At 52.4% G+C, this 15,547-nt stretch overlaps 1 protein-coding gene across 1 annotated transcript; it reads right to left on the bottom strand.

Annotated features, from left to right (window-relative positions):
- Positions 1-12,375: 12,375 nt before the first annotated feature.
- LOC141730217 (olfactory receptor 14J1-like) lies at positions 12,376-13,800 on the bottom strand. The gene is made up of 2 exons (XM_074547647.1): positions 12,846-13,800; positions 12,376-12,407 (listed from the first exon to the last, which is right to left on the bottom strand). The coding sequence occupies exons 1-2, from the start codon at positions 13,798-13,800 to the stop codon at positions 12,376-12,378; spliced, it is 987 nt and encodes a 328-aa protein (XP_074403748.1).
- Between the last annotated feature and the right edge of the window lie 1,747 nt (positions 13,801-15,547).

The raw sequence follows: 15,547 nt of genomic DNA, 5'->3' as shown, positions 1-15,547 counted from the left end.
AAAGTGGAAAAATTGTTCCCCCTCAGAGAAGTTCCCATATGCAGGGTGGCCAGTGAGATTGGATTTGTAAACGCTCCCTTGACTGTGTCCGAAGTTAGAAACTTTAAGAAAGAATTGTGAAATTTAGTGGAAGACCTAGTAGGAATACCAAATCAAATTGATCCATTTTTAGGCCCTAATATTTATACATGGAGAGAATTGAACTCCATCTTTAACATCCTATTTTCCCCAGAAGAGACTTGATTAATAAGAACTGCAGGAATGAAAATTTGGGAGCAAGAAAACCAGCCCGGGCCCCCAGGTGACCAAAAAATGCCTTTAGTGGAGCCTGACTGGGACCCTAATCAAGAAGAGGGAAGAAGGAACATCAGAGATGACAGGTCCCTGATTACCAGAGGGATAAAAGAATCAATCCCTAGAGGGAGTAATACCAGGTTAGTGTTTGATGGCACCCAGGAAAAAGACGAGACCCGAGCACCATGGCTTAATAGGCTGAAGCAAAACTTCCAGATTTACTCTAAGGTTGACCCAGACAGCCCAGAAGGCCAATCTCGGGTTCCCTGCAGTCAGGGATGACCCTGAGAATCCTTTTTTCCCAGCCTGGTGTTTCGAAGAAGCAGTCTGAATTCTTCGGCTCTGGTTTCCAAGGTTGTTTATTGTTTCTTATCTATAACATTTTTTCTCTGGCCTGCCAGAGGTCAGACAGAAGCACACCCCCCATCCCAGGGCTGGTGTCTACATTTTATACTATGAACTATATGTACTTTATTTTCCTTATTTTCCAATATCTAAAGGCACATAGCAGGAGAATTTCCGTATTAATCAAAACAAATGCACCTGTTATTGAGTGCCCACAGCAAATGTAACAGAAGGATTAGAAAGGAGATAAAGGACAGAGAGAGAGAGAAAGGAGGGTTGGGACAGGGGAAATAGCTACCAAAAGAGAGATGAAGTCCTTGTGGTCTGACCAATAGATCCGTCACGACATGTCGGGGAGAATCTCAAAGTCTTTGGTTAACTCAGAGGTCTTTTATAATCTACTGCCAGGAGGGGAGCAGGATGGCTCATGGAGGGCACAGTGGAGAATAAATCCATGGGGAACAGGAACAGACAGTCCAGTCCTGAACAGCACAAACCAGTGCCAGCAGTGAGAGGGGCCCGTTGTTTCAGGACTGGTTCCTATGGGAAACTTCCCGCTTCCTATGGCAGACATTCCACTCCAGTCACGCCAGCACCCCTGGGTTAGAATTTTAAGGGTCTCATCTCAGTCCTTGGGGAGGGTTTAAATCTCTGTCCTTCACTGTGGTCTTGAGGGAAATGAGGGATCTTTGGACCGTGTCTTACAGAATGACATTCCAAAGCATAAAAAATTTATGCATTTTCCTGTAAAAAAAGGTAATTAATTAATAAATGATATTTATTTGTTCTAATTTATTTACAATAGTATTATTCTATATTTGTATTACCAAATTTTAAGATTTATTTTTTAAAATCTATGCATTTTTAGCAAGCAATAAATCTATTGGTCATTGGTTCCAAGTAACACAGTTCCCTTCATTAATTCATTGACCAGTGTGGCTATTGATTTCTGCTGCTTTATGCGAATCAGTCCTATTTAAAATCCTTTTGTCATCATTTTTATCATTATCATGGACAGGGAAAAGGAGCCACTTTGGGGTCCCTGGAGACATTTCTGTGACATATCTGGGGCAATTTTGTGTCTGGGGAGGGAATTCAGAGAGAATTTGAAGATCTGGGGGACATTTGGGAGAGCCAGGTGGGCACTTGGAGTGGCACTAAGGGATTCTGAGGGACAGTTCAGGGTCCGGGGCAGCACCTGGGGATCCAGGGGGGCCCTTGGAGGCCAGGGAGGGGAATTTGGGGCCCTTAGGGGTCCGGGCGGGTCATTGGGGGGCTCGAAGTGGGCTCTGTGGGACACTGGGGGTGGTGGGAGTTGTAGGCGCGGGTATCAAACGGTTCAATGGGGCCGCGGAGCATCACGGGAGTGCTAGGCGCTGCTGCAATGGCTCTTGGTGGGGCGCAGGCCATGACACGGACGAAGTCCCGGCTGGAATAGCGCTGGACATGCGCCGCGGAGCATGATGGGAGCTGTAGTCACGGAAGTGGTTCGAACAAGATTTTTGGGGGTCCGGGAAATTACTTGGGGGACACTGTTGTGTCCGAGCCGCGACTTGAGGTCCTTGCAGGGAACGCAAATGGTTCGGAAGCCCTTGGGAGGAGGTCTGGGACCTCTGACCGGGCTCTTTAGTGCGCGGGGCTCGGCAGGAGTTTTAGCCGCAGGACTGTGTTCTGAGGGGCTCTGGGGCCGCGAGAGATGAGAGGAGATGAATTCCCAGAAGTGACTGTATCGGGCATCTGTGGGGTTGGGAGCACTCAGTAGGTCCTGGGACTCTGTGAGGGGTCCTGAATGGGCGCTGAGGGGGCACTGAGGGATCCTGGAGGGTCCGGGGGACACTTATGGGACAGATGGGGGTGGATCCCGGGGTTTTGTGGAGCGCAGGGCAGGACGGGAGTTTTAGTCCCAGCTCCAATGAGGCTGTATCCGGCCGCAGGGCATGATGGGAGATGTAGGCAAAAAAATATGGCGCCCATCTAAGCACCGCCCCCAGACCCAGATCCCAGGTGCTCATTGGCTATATCTGGTGATGGGCAGGAGCCTCGGCAAATGGGATGCATTGTAGGTGGGAAGAGGTAAATCACCCTCCTCCAGTCCCTGCCACTACAGCCCAGTTCATTCCCAGTACAGACCAGTATAATGCCAGTAAAGTTCATTTCATCCCAAGTAGAACCCAGTACAACCCCAGTGCCCCTCCAGTTCCTCCCAGTACAGACCAGTCCATCCCAATACACCCGAGTTCATTCCCAGTCATTCCCACCTCCTCCCAATGTCATCAACAGGATGCCCCAGTGGCCCCAGTCTTCCCTGCAATATCCCCAGTGTCTCCAGTTTCTCCCAGAATCCCCCAGTGTCACTCCCAGTATGTCCCAGTGTCTCCCACAGTGTCTCCCACAGTGTTCCCAGTGTTCCCCAGTATGGCCCAGTCCTCCCCAGTGTTTCCAAGGACAGTTTAATTTCTCTCGGTGGCCGTGGCAGCCAAACCCAGCAGTGGGGTCAGTGCAGTGCCCACGGCCACAGCCCCTTGCAGGGGCTCAGTGCAGCTTGGGCTGATGGTCCACCCTCACAGCTGGCCCAGGGCAGCTCTGCAGTGTCTTCGATGGCACCTGGGGCTGGCACACACCTGGAGCAGTGTGTCGGTTTGCAGTGGGAAAACTCAGGAGTTTCAGATTGCTTCAAAAACTACAAAAAGGGAAAACTCCTTCTTAGGCTGAGTGCAGGGAGCTCTGCAAGCACAGCAGGTCCCAGGAGAGTGAGGACAGACAGGATGGGGCTGGGCAATGTGGAGCAAGGTTGGCCACACTGGGTCAGAGCTCCAGGCACAGCTTCTGTGAGCAGGCCAGAGCTGCTGAGGAGAGACCCTGGGTCAATATCAATAACAGAATGCTGCAACAATATCTGCTTTAAAGAGAAATAAAATAAAATACAATAGTTCCTTTAAAATACGAATCTGTAATTTTTTAGAAGGTGTTTGAAATCTTTCTCCACAACAGGACTTGGAAAATTTTAATGACCCTCTCAGGGCTTTGATGTTGTTTCCATCTGACTCAGCCGCTGACAGTGTCTGCAAAAAATTTCTCAACAACTCAAAATTGAATTTAGACTCCAAAATTTCTTGACGTTTTAATGGGTCCCACTGAGGGACACAGTGGGTCCCACTGAGGGACACAACTGAGAAAGTGTCCCCAGGTTCCAGTTAGAGCAGAACACTGGAGGCAGTGTTGACAGCTGGGGACAAACAAGGCCAAGGTGTCTCTGGTGCTGACCAAAGCTGGATGTGTTTGAGGAATGCCAAGGGCCAAGGCCTGAGCCCCAGCCCCTGGCCAGGCAGATGCTGTCCCTCCCTCCTTGCTCAGGGCTCTTGCCGGGATGGGCACTGGCATGTGGAGATGTGCAATGGCAAGGGCAGGAGCATGGGGCGGCCCCTGCCAGGCTGCTGAGCAGGGACAAGGAGGCAATGAGGCCCCAGGCCTGCAAGGGTCCACTTGTCTCCTGCTCCTGCCTCAGGCCCAGGCCCAGCAGCCATGGCCAAAGTGCTGCCCAAGTTGGCTCTGGCAGGGCTGTCTTGCAGCTGCTGCACATGCCTGTGCCCTGTGCAGCCCAGGCTGTGCTACGGTGTCCCTGCCCTGCGCCTCTGTCCCTGCAGGCTGTCGGCATTTATCAGCTGCCCCACCTGGCTGGGGCCTTCCTTTGCTGACAGCTCTGCTTCCTGCCTGCCTGTGCCTGCCCACATAAAGCCTGGGGCTGATACCAAAAGGGTTAATTCCATTTCTACCCTGCCTGTGAACTTTCAGCACAGGAAAATGGCATGCAGGGGCTGCTTTCCCAGGAATGATGGTTGGAAGAGAAGAAGACATCTGGCTCAAGGGTGCAGGGATAGAGAAAACAAGGAGTGAACCTGGGAATTGGGGTGGGTTTTAATGAAAAGGGTTGTCCTGGGTTGACTATATGATGCTTTTATCCCCAATCGTCTCATTCTGTTTATGTTGAATAATAATAAGTTTTGTACCTTTAAGAATGTTACAGAGAGTGAAGGGGGAGAGAGAAGAAGCGCGCAGTTTGTTTTCAGACACTGCACTCCACTCCTCCACATTCCTGCTCCTGACTGTGTTGTCTGCGGACAGACAGCGGGACAGAGAGCTCTTCTTTTGCTTTTTAGTTAGTGTTAGCTACCTGAGGCAAAGAAGTTCCCTGGACTGTTTTTTTCCCTTTTCTTTGGACCTCTTGTAACTGCTCTGGACTGAACACCCAGGAGAGCACCAGCAGCTGCAGCTGTGGCCCATTGGGCCGGCCCTGGCCTGCGACAATTCCAGCACTGAGAGACTGATCAGAGACTGAGTGAGCTGCTGCTTGAACCCAGGGTTTTCTCAGTTTGTCATCTCTTTTAGAGTGGCAAGGGGTCTCATTGTTTTGATACTGTTTTGGTCTTATTGTTTAATAAACAGGGGGGTTTTTTTCCACCTTTCTCCAAGGAGGTATTTTTCTTTCCTCCCGGACCAGTTGGGGGGAGGGGCCGATTGGATCTGCTTTTCCCACCGGAGCTCCTTTGGGGGGATTCTTCCCCAAATTTGCTCTAAACCTGGACAAATACAAGGGTAAATAGTAATTCACATTTAGTGACTCTATATAAGCAATAGCCTGGGAGAATGTCGTGTCCACGTAACTTTAATAGTTATCCCATGTTGCACCTAAGGCCTGAATAAATGATGCCCTCATAAACACCAAATTATTGTTAAGGAGCCATTTCTGTTTTTTCTGAGATTTGGTGACAGTGGTTCCTCACAGAACCAAGGAGTCAGCTGTGACACTGCAAACTCATGGAACAAATTGTCCATGGTGACACAGCAGAACCCCATGGAACCAAAATCCATTTTGGCACACTGGGGCCACATTGAACCAATGGTCCATTGTGATACTGCAGATCCAAGGAGACCATTGTGACCCTGAGAAACCTCTTGGAACCAAGGGGCCATTGTGACACAGCAAGGCCTGGTGGAACCATGGGTCCATGGTGACACTGCAGAACCTCACAGAACCAAGGTGAGCGTGTTCTACTGCGGGACCTCATGGAACAAAGGGTCCATGGTGACACTGCAGAACCAAGGAGACTGCTGCTGGCAGTGTGAAAGCTCATGGAACCAGAAGTCCATTGTGACGCAGCAAGGCCTGATGAAATCAAGGGTCCCTTCTTAAACTGTGTGGCCTCATGGAACCATGAGCCATTGTGACACAGCGTGGCCACACGGAGCCAAGGGGCCACTGTGACAAGGCGGATCTAAGGAGATCATTGGGACTGCGGAACCTCATGGAACCAAGAGTCCATTGTTCCACGGTGGGGCCATGGGGAACCAAGGGGAGCACAGTGACATTGCGGGGCATCATGGAACAATGGAGACTGTTCTGACACTTTGGGACCCACAGGAACCAAGGGGCCATTAGGGCATGGCAGGGCCTGGTGGAATCAAGGGGACTGCAGTGAACACTGTGGGTGTCCATGGGATGAAGTGTCCATTCTGACACCGTGGAACCAAGGATTCCATTGTGACACTCTGGGGCATCATGGAACCAAAGGACCATTGTGACACAGCAGGGCCTCATGGAACCATGGAGGCCATTTTTACACTTGGAGGCCTTGTGGAACCAAAGGGCCATTGTGGCACTTCAGGGCCTTGTGGAGCCAAGGGGACCATAGTGACACTGTGGGGCTCTGTGAAATCACTGGTCTGATGTGACACTGCCAGGACTTATGGGATCATGGAGACCATTCTGACACTACAAGGCCTCATGAAACCAAGGAACCATTGTGACACTCTGGAGTCATGGCAATCCAAGGGGCAGTTGTCATACTGTCTGGCACCATGGAACCAAGGTGGCCATTATGACATTCCAGGGCCCCATGGAACTAAGGATTCATGGAGCAGTTCAGGACCCTATGGAACCAATGGTCCATTGTGACATTGCGGGGCCTCATGGATTCCTGGAGGCCATGATGACACTTGGAGGCCTTGTTGGATCAAGGGGCTTTGCAGGACCTCATGGAGCCAAGGAGACCCTTCTGACATTGTGAGTCCCCATGGAACCAAGGGTCCATTGTGACACTGCAGCCCCAAGGAGACCCCTGTGACACTGCCAGGCCTCACGGAAGCAAGGGACCATTGTGACACTATGGAGCCCCATGGAAACCAGAGGCCAGTGTGACACATCTTGGCCTGATGGAACCAAGGATCCAATGTGACACCACCACTGAGACAGTGCAGGCCCCCATGGAAACAAGGGAACAGGAAACAGGTCTGGTTGGCTTGGCCTGACTGCTCCAACTGCCCTTGGCATATCAAGGGTCACTTCTTATGTACCCCTGAAGCCCTGGGGCTCTGGGGTTTCCTACAAATGGAAAAGAACTGCCCTTCTCATTCAAGCATCCATAGCCAAAATGGGAGTCCCTCTCCAAAATTCAGAATATCCAGGGATTGCTGCCAGACAAAAGCTGGCATTACCACCAAATCTGCCTGACCTTATCTTCCTCAGACCTGGGTCTCACCTGCCTCCAAACACTGGGGCTTAGTGATTTCTCTCCTATGGGAAAGAATCATCCTTCTCCAAGCACTCATTGCTGAAATTGGGATTCCACCTCCAAAATTCCTATATCCAATGATTGCTCCTCTACAAAAGCTGCCATTACAGACAAGTCTGGCTGGCCTTGGCCTGCTGAGGGCCAGCTCTTACCTGCCTTCCAAACACAGGGGCTCTGTGCTTTCCTTTCTGTGGAAAAGAACTGGCTTTGTCCTCCAAGCACAAATAGCTGAAATTGGGATTCAGCATTCAAAATTCTGAATATCCAAGTGTTGCTCCCAGAGAAAGCTGCCTGGACAGGCAGGTGTGTCTGTCCAGAGGCATTTGTCTCTGGTCACTGCAGTTCATCAGCCCCTAAAAGGCTCAGGTACCACAGTTTCTTTTCCGTGGAGACAATGGTGACACTTTGGGGCCCTGTGGAACCAAGGGACCACTACGACATTGTGGGTATCATCAATACCAGAGACCATTGTGACACTGTGGGACCTTGTGGCACCAAGGCCATCGCTGTGGCTCTGCTGTGCCGAATGGTCCCAAGGGCCCAGTGTGAAGCAGCAGGGCTTTGCGGAACCAAGAGGCCATTGCTGCATTTCCGGGCCTTGTGGAACCAAAGCACTGTTGTGATCCTGCAGGGCAGCGTGGATCCATGGAAAGCATTGTGGAATTGCAAGGCCCCATGGAATCATGGAGACCATTGTGACACTGTGGGGCCCCATGGAACCAAAGGGCCACTGTGGCCCTGCAGGGCCTCATGGAAGCACGGGGCCATTGTAACACTGCAGAAGCAAGGAGAATATTGTGACACTGCAGGGCCTTGTGGAACCAAGGGAACATGGAACAGGTCTGTCTGGTTTGGCCTCCCAAGGGCTACTGGACAGCTCCAGCTGCTCTTGCAATGCTGAGGGCTGCCTCTTATCAGCTCCTGGAGAACTGGGGCTCTGTGCTTCCCTTCCTATGGAAAAGAACCATCTGTCTTTCCAGGTGTCCATGGACAAAACTGATACTCCCTCTGAAAAATTCCCCAATATGCAAGGGTTCTCCCAGGCAAAAGCTGCCAGGACAGAAAGCTCTGGTCGGCCTTGGCCTCTGGTGGTCACCTCTCATCTCAAGGAAGTCCTGAGGAAAGAATTTGTACAGGTTTGACTACGGGAACATCAATGAGTCTCTCCTCCTCCTCAGATGATCTTCTGATCATATGTGTCTTTTTTTCTCATTGTGTATTTTGCATGAAATATTATTTTCAGCTAAATAATATTATTCTTCTCACTCAGCCTTACACTCTACCAGTGTTATGTGACACAAAACACCTCCTCTACATATGGATCCAGGTCACCTGTATAGCCAGACACAAGAAAGAATCCAGCAGGAATGATTTTTCTGTGCTCCGATCTGTCCCATCTCCTCTGGAGCTGGAGGTGCAGCCCAGCACTTGGCAGGGCTCAAGGGCTCCCAAGCTCAGCTCCCACCCAGAGAACTTGCAGACCCTGTTGTGCCCCTTCCAGCCTCACTGCCCAGAGCCTTTCTGCAACTTGGAGCTGCTGCTTCCCTGCAGCCCTCGTCATGGCCAGTAGCAGAACCTGATATGTCTTGAGCAGCAGAGCCAGTTCAGGGCTCTGTGGGGATCAGGGGCTGGGGCAGCAGGACAAGCCAGCCCAGCCAGCCAGGACATGCTCAGGTGTTGAAAGGGATGTCCAGGGAGAAGGGCAAGGGAGCATTTCTGGGCCTGCATGGAGGAATCCAGGGGAAGCTGCAGCTCTGGCCAGGCCCCTATGTCCCCTGCCCACAGATGCTGTGCTGGCCTGGGCAGAGGGGCTGGCACTGAGTGGGCAGAGGCAGCCTGTGCTGAGCATCCCCTGGAGGAATTCAGAAATCTGAGCAGAGCATGTGTTCATGTGTTTATGAAAGCCAGAGCTCAGCTGGAGCTGATGGAGGCTGCAGACAACATCCAGTGTTAAGTTAATTCAGTCATTGTGTTTGCAGTAAATGGCTGCAAAAGGAACATGACAACCTGCTGCTGCTGAATGAGGGCAGGGAGGGGCAAATCAAGGGTCACAGAATGGCTTTGGTTGGAATCCTAAAGATCATCCAGTTCAAATCTCCTGCCATGGATGGGCACACCTTCCACTGGACCAGATTGCTCCATCCAACCTGACCTTAAACCCCTCCAGATGTGGGGAGTCTCCAGCCTCTCTGGGTAACCTGTGCCAGGGCCTCACAACCCCCACTGGCAAGAATTTCTTCCCAATATCCCATCTAAACCTGCCCTCCTTCACCTCATGGCCATTCCCCCTTGTCCTGCTCCTCCGGGCCTTTGTCCAAAGTCCCTCTCCAGCTCTCACAAAGTCCCTTTAGGTGCTGGAATGGGCTCCAGTGTCTCCCTGGAGCCTTCTCGTGCCCAGGCTGAACAGCTCTAGCTCTCTCAGCCTGGCTCCAGAGCAGAGCAGTTCCAGCCCTGCAAATTTCCATTGTGACACTGCAGGACTTCATGTAACCAAGACTCCATTGTCACTCTGTGGAACCAAGGAGACCCTTGTGACACTGGGGTGCCCCATGGGAACAAGGGGCCATTGTGACACTTCAGGGCCTCATGGAACCAAGGAGAGCATTGTGGCACTGCAGGGGCTCATGGAATCAAGGAACTGTTATGACACAGGTAAGGCAAATGGAACCAAGTGTCCCATTGTGACATGGCAGGGCCTCGAGGAACCCAGGGGCCATTGTGACACTTCAGGGTCTCAGGAAAGCAAGGGGGGAATCATTGTGGCACTCTGGGATCTTGTATAACCAAGGGCCAGTGTGGCACTGCAGGGCCTCATGGAACCAAGGGCCATTTCAAAACTGCAGAGCAAGAAGAACATTGGGACCCTGTGGGGCCTGACTGAACTGATGAGAATATTGTGACACAGTGAGACCTTATGGAAACAAGGATCCATTGTGACACTTTGGTGTCTCAGGGAACCAGGACTCCAGTTATGACACTGCAGAGCCAAGGAGATCTTTATGACACTACAGGGTCTCATGGAACCAAAGGGGCATTGTGACACTGCAGGGCCCCATGGAATTGAGGGGCCATTGTGACACTGCTACCTGAAACTGGAAAAAAAAATAAAATAAACTGCTTAACACCAGTGAGCAGTAAGAAGCAGCATTCTTTATTCAGCCAGATGCACAAGGGGGAATAGCTCCTCCCAAAGCTGTGCATGCTGAGTACAGGAAGTTCCTGTTTACAGTTTGTATTTTACATACATATTCAGTGACTGTCACAGAGTAAACATACACATGATAATCATTTCCCTGAAATCATTAACATATTTTTCCTCCCCTTCATAGATGTGTTCTTGTATCCTGGGGGTGTCTTTGGTGGTCCCTGGTGGTTGGTGAGGCCAGAGTCACACCTGACTGCCCAGTGAATGGTTAAAAGTTGGCACAACTGGAGCCGGTCACTTTGCAATTCTCCTTCTTCTACAATGGACATTGTGCAGTTCCATGGGCCAGTGGATTTTGAAGAACAAGCATTGTGGTATTGTGGGCACTCACCAGGGGGAGATGGTTTTTCATGTGATAACATCTTGCCCTTTAAGGCTTGTGAAGGTTCTTTTCTCTTCAAGCCTTCCTAAGCCTCACATCAGTGTCTGCTAGAATTAAATCTCCCTCCCCATCTCACAGCAGCCCTGCCTGTGCCTCCTGCAGCCATGGTCTCCAGCACAGCCATGGAGGAGCTTTCGGCTCTGGACTGTTGCTGCAGCCACCAAGGGCAGCTGAGCTCTGTCTTTGGCACAGTCAGTCCTGTCCAGTGCAGACCATGCTCAGCAATTGATTGTGTGCACCTGGCCTTGCTGTCAGCCCCGGCAGTGGCTGCGTGGCCCCTTTGTGGCCCTGTGCTGGCCCAGCCATGGTGGCCCAGCCCCTGTGCAGGCCCAGCCCAGGCCAGGAGCATTGCGGTTGGAACGGCCCCTGTGCCGTGGTGCCCACAGCAGCCTTGGGGCTCTGTGCCCCATGGCCTCCCTGCTGGGCAGCCTCTGCCAGCTCCTGCAGAGCCCGTGGCACCTGTGGGGCTGCACAGACAGCCCTGCCCCAGGCTCTGCCGGCCTCTGGGCCAGCAGAGAGGCAGCCAGTGCTGGCCATGGCTGGGAACAGGCCCTGGGCCCCACAGGAGGATGGAGCTCGGCCACAGCCAAACTCAGCCCAGGCCAAAGCTGGGCTCAGCAGCCAGGGCTGCCAAGGGCTGGGCACAGAGGCTGGCACTGACAAATGTCCTGAGCCCCCTCCCTGCTCTGTCAATGCCCCCAAGGGCACAGAGCAGCCTCCTCTCTGGGATACTTGCCCGTTTGCAATGCCTCGCACAGGCAGTGGCCCTGCCCCACAAGGCCTGGCCTGAGTCCTGCCCCTGCATGCTCAGCTGGGCTGAGATGACACTGATGGTTTCTGGGCCAGGCTCTCTGAACCCAGCCCAGCTCCCTGCAAGCTCTGCCAGCTGCCCTGAGCTCTGGGCAGCACCAAGGGCCTCTCCCCAGCCCAGCCCATCTGGCTCTGGCCCCACAGCTCTGCTCAGGCCAGGCTGCTCTGGGCACTGCCCCATGGCCTCAGCCCCTGGCAAGGGCACAGCAGCAGCTGCATCTGCCACAGGACTCAGCCCCAGCATGGGGGAAGGTGCCTGGCCAAGGGAAAGGAGGCTCCCTGGGTGCCCTGCTCTCTTCTGCAGGAGATGCTGAGAGCTCTGCAGCCCCTGCTGCCATCCCATCTGCCCAGGGCAGCACAAGAGCCCCGGCCTTGGGGCCCTCAATAGCTGCTCCTGCTCCAGGCCCAGGGCCCATCCCAAAGCTGGGGCAGCCACAAAGCTGTGCCCATTTCTGTTCATTCTTGCTGTGATAAGAATAGTATAAAATTTTTTACAAAGTGGTTGCATATTCATTTATTTCACCTAAATACAATGTGAGACTCCCTTCTTACACAATTTCTTGGGTCACATAAGCAGGAGGGATAATTAAATTGAAGGGGGTGGATAAGAGCATTTTTTTTATTATAACAGAATCAGAAGCAGAAAACAATTTAAAATATACTTATGGGCAGACTTGGCCTCTCATGATATGCCCTGAGAGCTGCTGACAGAAGAAAGCAGGCCTTCTGTGGCTTGTTCTGGTGGGTTACCTCTGCTGGAGTCCGTGTGCCTACCAAGTCACTCTAGCACTCCCCTCCTTGGCTGTACAGAGGAGAGAAAATGTTATGTGAGACAAATTGTGGACTGAGATAAGGCAGTTTTCTATAGCAAAAGGGGAAGTTCTTACATGCACCAGCAATGAGGAAACACCCCAAAAATTTTATTCTCTTCTTCTGTCAGCAAGTGATGTTCAGCCACTTCCCAGGAAGCAGAACTTCAGCAGTTGGAGTGGTTTATCAAGAAGACTAACACTGTAAATAGGAAATCTCCCCTTTTCTTCCTCCTTCCTAAGCTTTTATACCAGAACTGGGGCCATACAGTCTGGAATATCCCTTTGGTTAATTTGAGTCTCTGGCCTGCTGTCCCTTCCCAGGACCTGACCCACTTGCAGCCCCATGACAGAGGGAGAATGCTGAGAGACCGCAGGAGCCAAAGCAGGGGTGTGTTTCCAGCTCCTTTGTGGCTCCCAATGCAAAGCACTGTGAGGGCTCTTATGGGAAAATGAAAAAGCTGAAAAGCATCCAGTCACAGCTTTCCTGAGAGATTCCTTGAGCTGCTGGTTTCTCAGGCTGTAGATGAGGGGGTTAAGGGCTGGAGGCACCACCGAGTACAGAACAGACACTGCCAGATCCAGAGATGGGGAGGAGATGGAGGGGGGCTTCAGGTGAGCAAATGTGTCAGTGCTGAGGAACAGGGAGACCACGACCAGGTGAGGGAGGCAGGTGGAAAAGGCTTTGTGCCGTCCCTGCTCAGAGGGGATCCTCAGCACAGCCCTGAAGATCTGCACATAGGAGAAAACAATGAACACAAAACAACCAAAACCTAAACAGAAAGTGACCACAAGAAGCCCAACTTCCCTTAACCGGGAGTGTGAGCAGGAGAGCTTGAGGATCTGTGGGATTTCACAGAAGAACTGGCCCAGGGCATTGCCATGGCACAGGGGCAGGGAAAATGTATTGGCTGTGTTCAACAGAGCATTGAGAAAGGCACTGGCCCAGGCAGCTGCTGCCATGTGGGCACAAGCTCTGCTGCCCAGGAGAGTCCCGTAGTGCAGGGGTTTGCAGATGGACACGTAGCGGTCGTAGCACATAATGGTCAGGAGGGAAAACTCTGCTGACATAAAGAATATAAAGAAAAACAGCTGTGCGGCACAATCTGAGTAGGAGATGTCCCTGGTGTCCCAGAGGGAATTGTGCATGGCTTTGGGGACAGTGGTGCAGATGGAGCCCAGGTCGCTGAGGGCCAGGTTGAGCAGGAAGAAGAACATGGGCGTGTGCAGGTGGTGGCCGCAGGCTACGGCACTGATGATGAGGCCGTTGCCCAGGAGGGCAGCCAGGGAGATGCCCAGCAAGAGGCAGAAGTGCAGGAGCTGCAGCTGCCGCGTGTCTGCCAATGCCAGCAGGAGGAAGTGCCTGATGGAGCTGCTGTTGGACATTCCTTCACTCTGGTCATAGTGGACTGTTGAAAGAAGACATTGACAAAGTGTGATCAATTGCTGTGAGTAAATTCTATGTATTTTATTTAGAATCTCTCCCAAATCACCTCTCTTCCTGTGAGGGAATTTTGCTAAATCTTTTGGATTTTCAGTTTGTGCTGCTGAGTACCTGCCTCATCTTTAGCACTGCTCTCGGCCTGAACACCTGGGAGATCCAATTAAAACAGGGCTCCCTGTGCCCCACTGAATTCAGTGCTAGTCCCCACACAGGAGTCCTTTGAATATTACAACTTGTCTGTTTCAGGGCGCCTGCAATTTAAAATTTATAGAAAAATAAACTGGACTTTTTGAACACTCGACTTTAAAAATAATTTTCTCCAAACCCTTCTCTCTTTCCCAATGCAGCTGGACAGGATGGGTAACCAAGGGTTGGTCTGGCTCTCTGCTGCCTGGAGTTGTGCCTACTGGGAGCTGTTTCTCTCTACACAAGCCTTGTCCCAGCCAGTGCTGCCTGAGCCCAGCACAGCCATGGGGGCTCAGCTCTGCCCTGCAGAGCCCTCCCAGCACAGGGCCTTAAGGGGCAGGCCAGACAAACAGAGATGCTGCAAGCCAAGGTGCTGCTGCTGCTGTCTGTAGGGAGAGGAGGCTGAGGAGGCACTTTCTAAGGGAGATCTGAGGCCCATCTGCTGATGCCCAGGGTGACAGTGCAGGAGTGTCAGTGACACAGCCAAGACTGACAGCCCCTTTCCCTACCCTTTAGGACAAAGCTGAGAGCAGCCCTGGCCATGCAGCACCATCTCCAGAGCAGGAGGAATCTGCCCTGATGGGGGTGGCTCCTTCCACCTCCAACTTCTCCCCTGCAGCGTCCATGGGGAGCTGCCAGGCAGGCTGAGAGCTGCCCCTGGCAGGTGGCACATGCCCTGGGCTGGCCAAGAGCCCTGAGGGCTGCAGGAGCTGCTCTGCAGGACAGCCCTGGGCAGCCCTGGCTGCAGCCCCAGCTTCAGCCCCTGCAGCCGTCCCTGGCAGCAGGAGCCGTCCTGCCCAGTCCCTCTGACGGCGCCCAGGGCAGCCCCGCTCTGCAGCACATCCTCCTCCTCCTGTGCCAGAGAGAAACTGGGAGAGTCCTCCTGACACATCCCCCAGGCTGTGGGGTGTTCTGGCTTCAGGAGATCCCTCCAGGAGCACAGGGAACTTTGCCCTTCACCGACACACTCACCATGCACAGGGCTGTGAAGATCTTTCCCCAAGTGAAGTCTCAGCTCAATGTCTTCCCAATCCTGATTGCCTTCAGCCTGTCCCTGCCTGGCTCCTGTCCCCTCAGTGCCTGCAGGCAGAGCCCTCAGCTCTGCTGGGCTGGGAGAGGAGCTGGTCCTGGGAAGAGCTGTTCCTTTAAAGGTCAGCAGCACAGACAGAGCACAAGGACTTTAATGAGCCTCTAGGGGATTTGGTGTTGTTTACATCAGAATCAGCCCCTGAGAGAGTCTTTAAAAAACTTCTGAAGAACTCAAAATTAAATTGAAACTCTGAAGTTTCTTGAAGTTTTAATGGGTCCCACTAAGGAACATGAATGAGGAAGTGTCCCCAGGTTCCAGTTAGAGCAGAACACTGGAGGCAGTGATGACAGCTGGGGACAAACAAGGCAAAGGTGTCTCTGGTGCTGACCAAAGCTGGATGTGTTTGGGGAATGCAAAGGGCCAAGGCCTGAGCCTCAGCCCCTGGCCAGGCAGATGCTGTCCCTCCCTCCTTG

This window comes from Zonotrichia albicollis, chromosome 9 (assembly GCF_047830755.1).
Source record: "Zonotrichia albicollis isolate bZonAlb1 chromosome 9, bZonAlb1.hap1, whole genome shotgun sequence".
NCBI classification, from domain to species: domain Eukaryota; kingdom Metazoa; phylum Chordata; class Aves; order Passeriformes; family Passerellidae; genus Zonotrichia; species Zonotrichia albicollis.
This window is presented reverse-complemented; position numbering and strand designations above follow the sequence as displayed.

Bases quoted from the DNA above. Each gene is read 5' to 3' on its own strand.
- LOC141730217 (XM_074547647.1), bottom strand. From the start codon at position 13,800: ATGTCCAACAGCAGCTCCATCAGGCACTTCCTCCTGCTGGCATTGGCA. The intron at 12,408-12,845 runs GTGCTTTGCATT...TCCTCTGTACAG, and splicing joins TTCCCATAAGAGCCCTCACA to CCAAGGAGGGGAGTGCTAGA.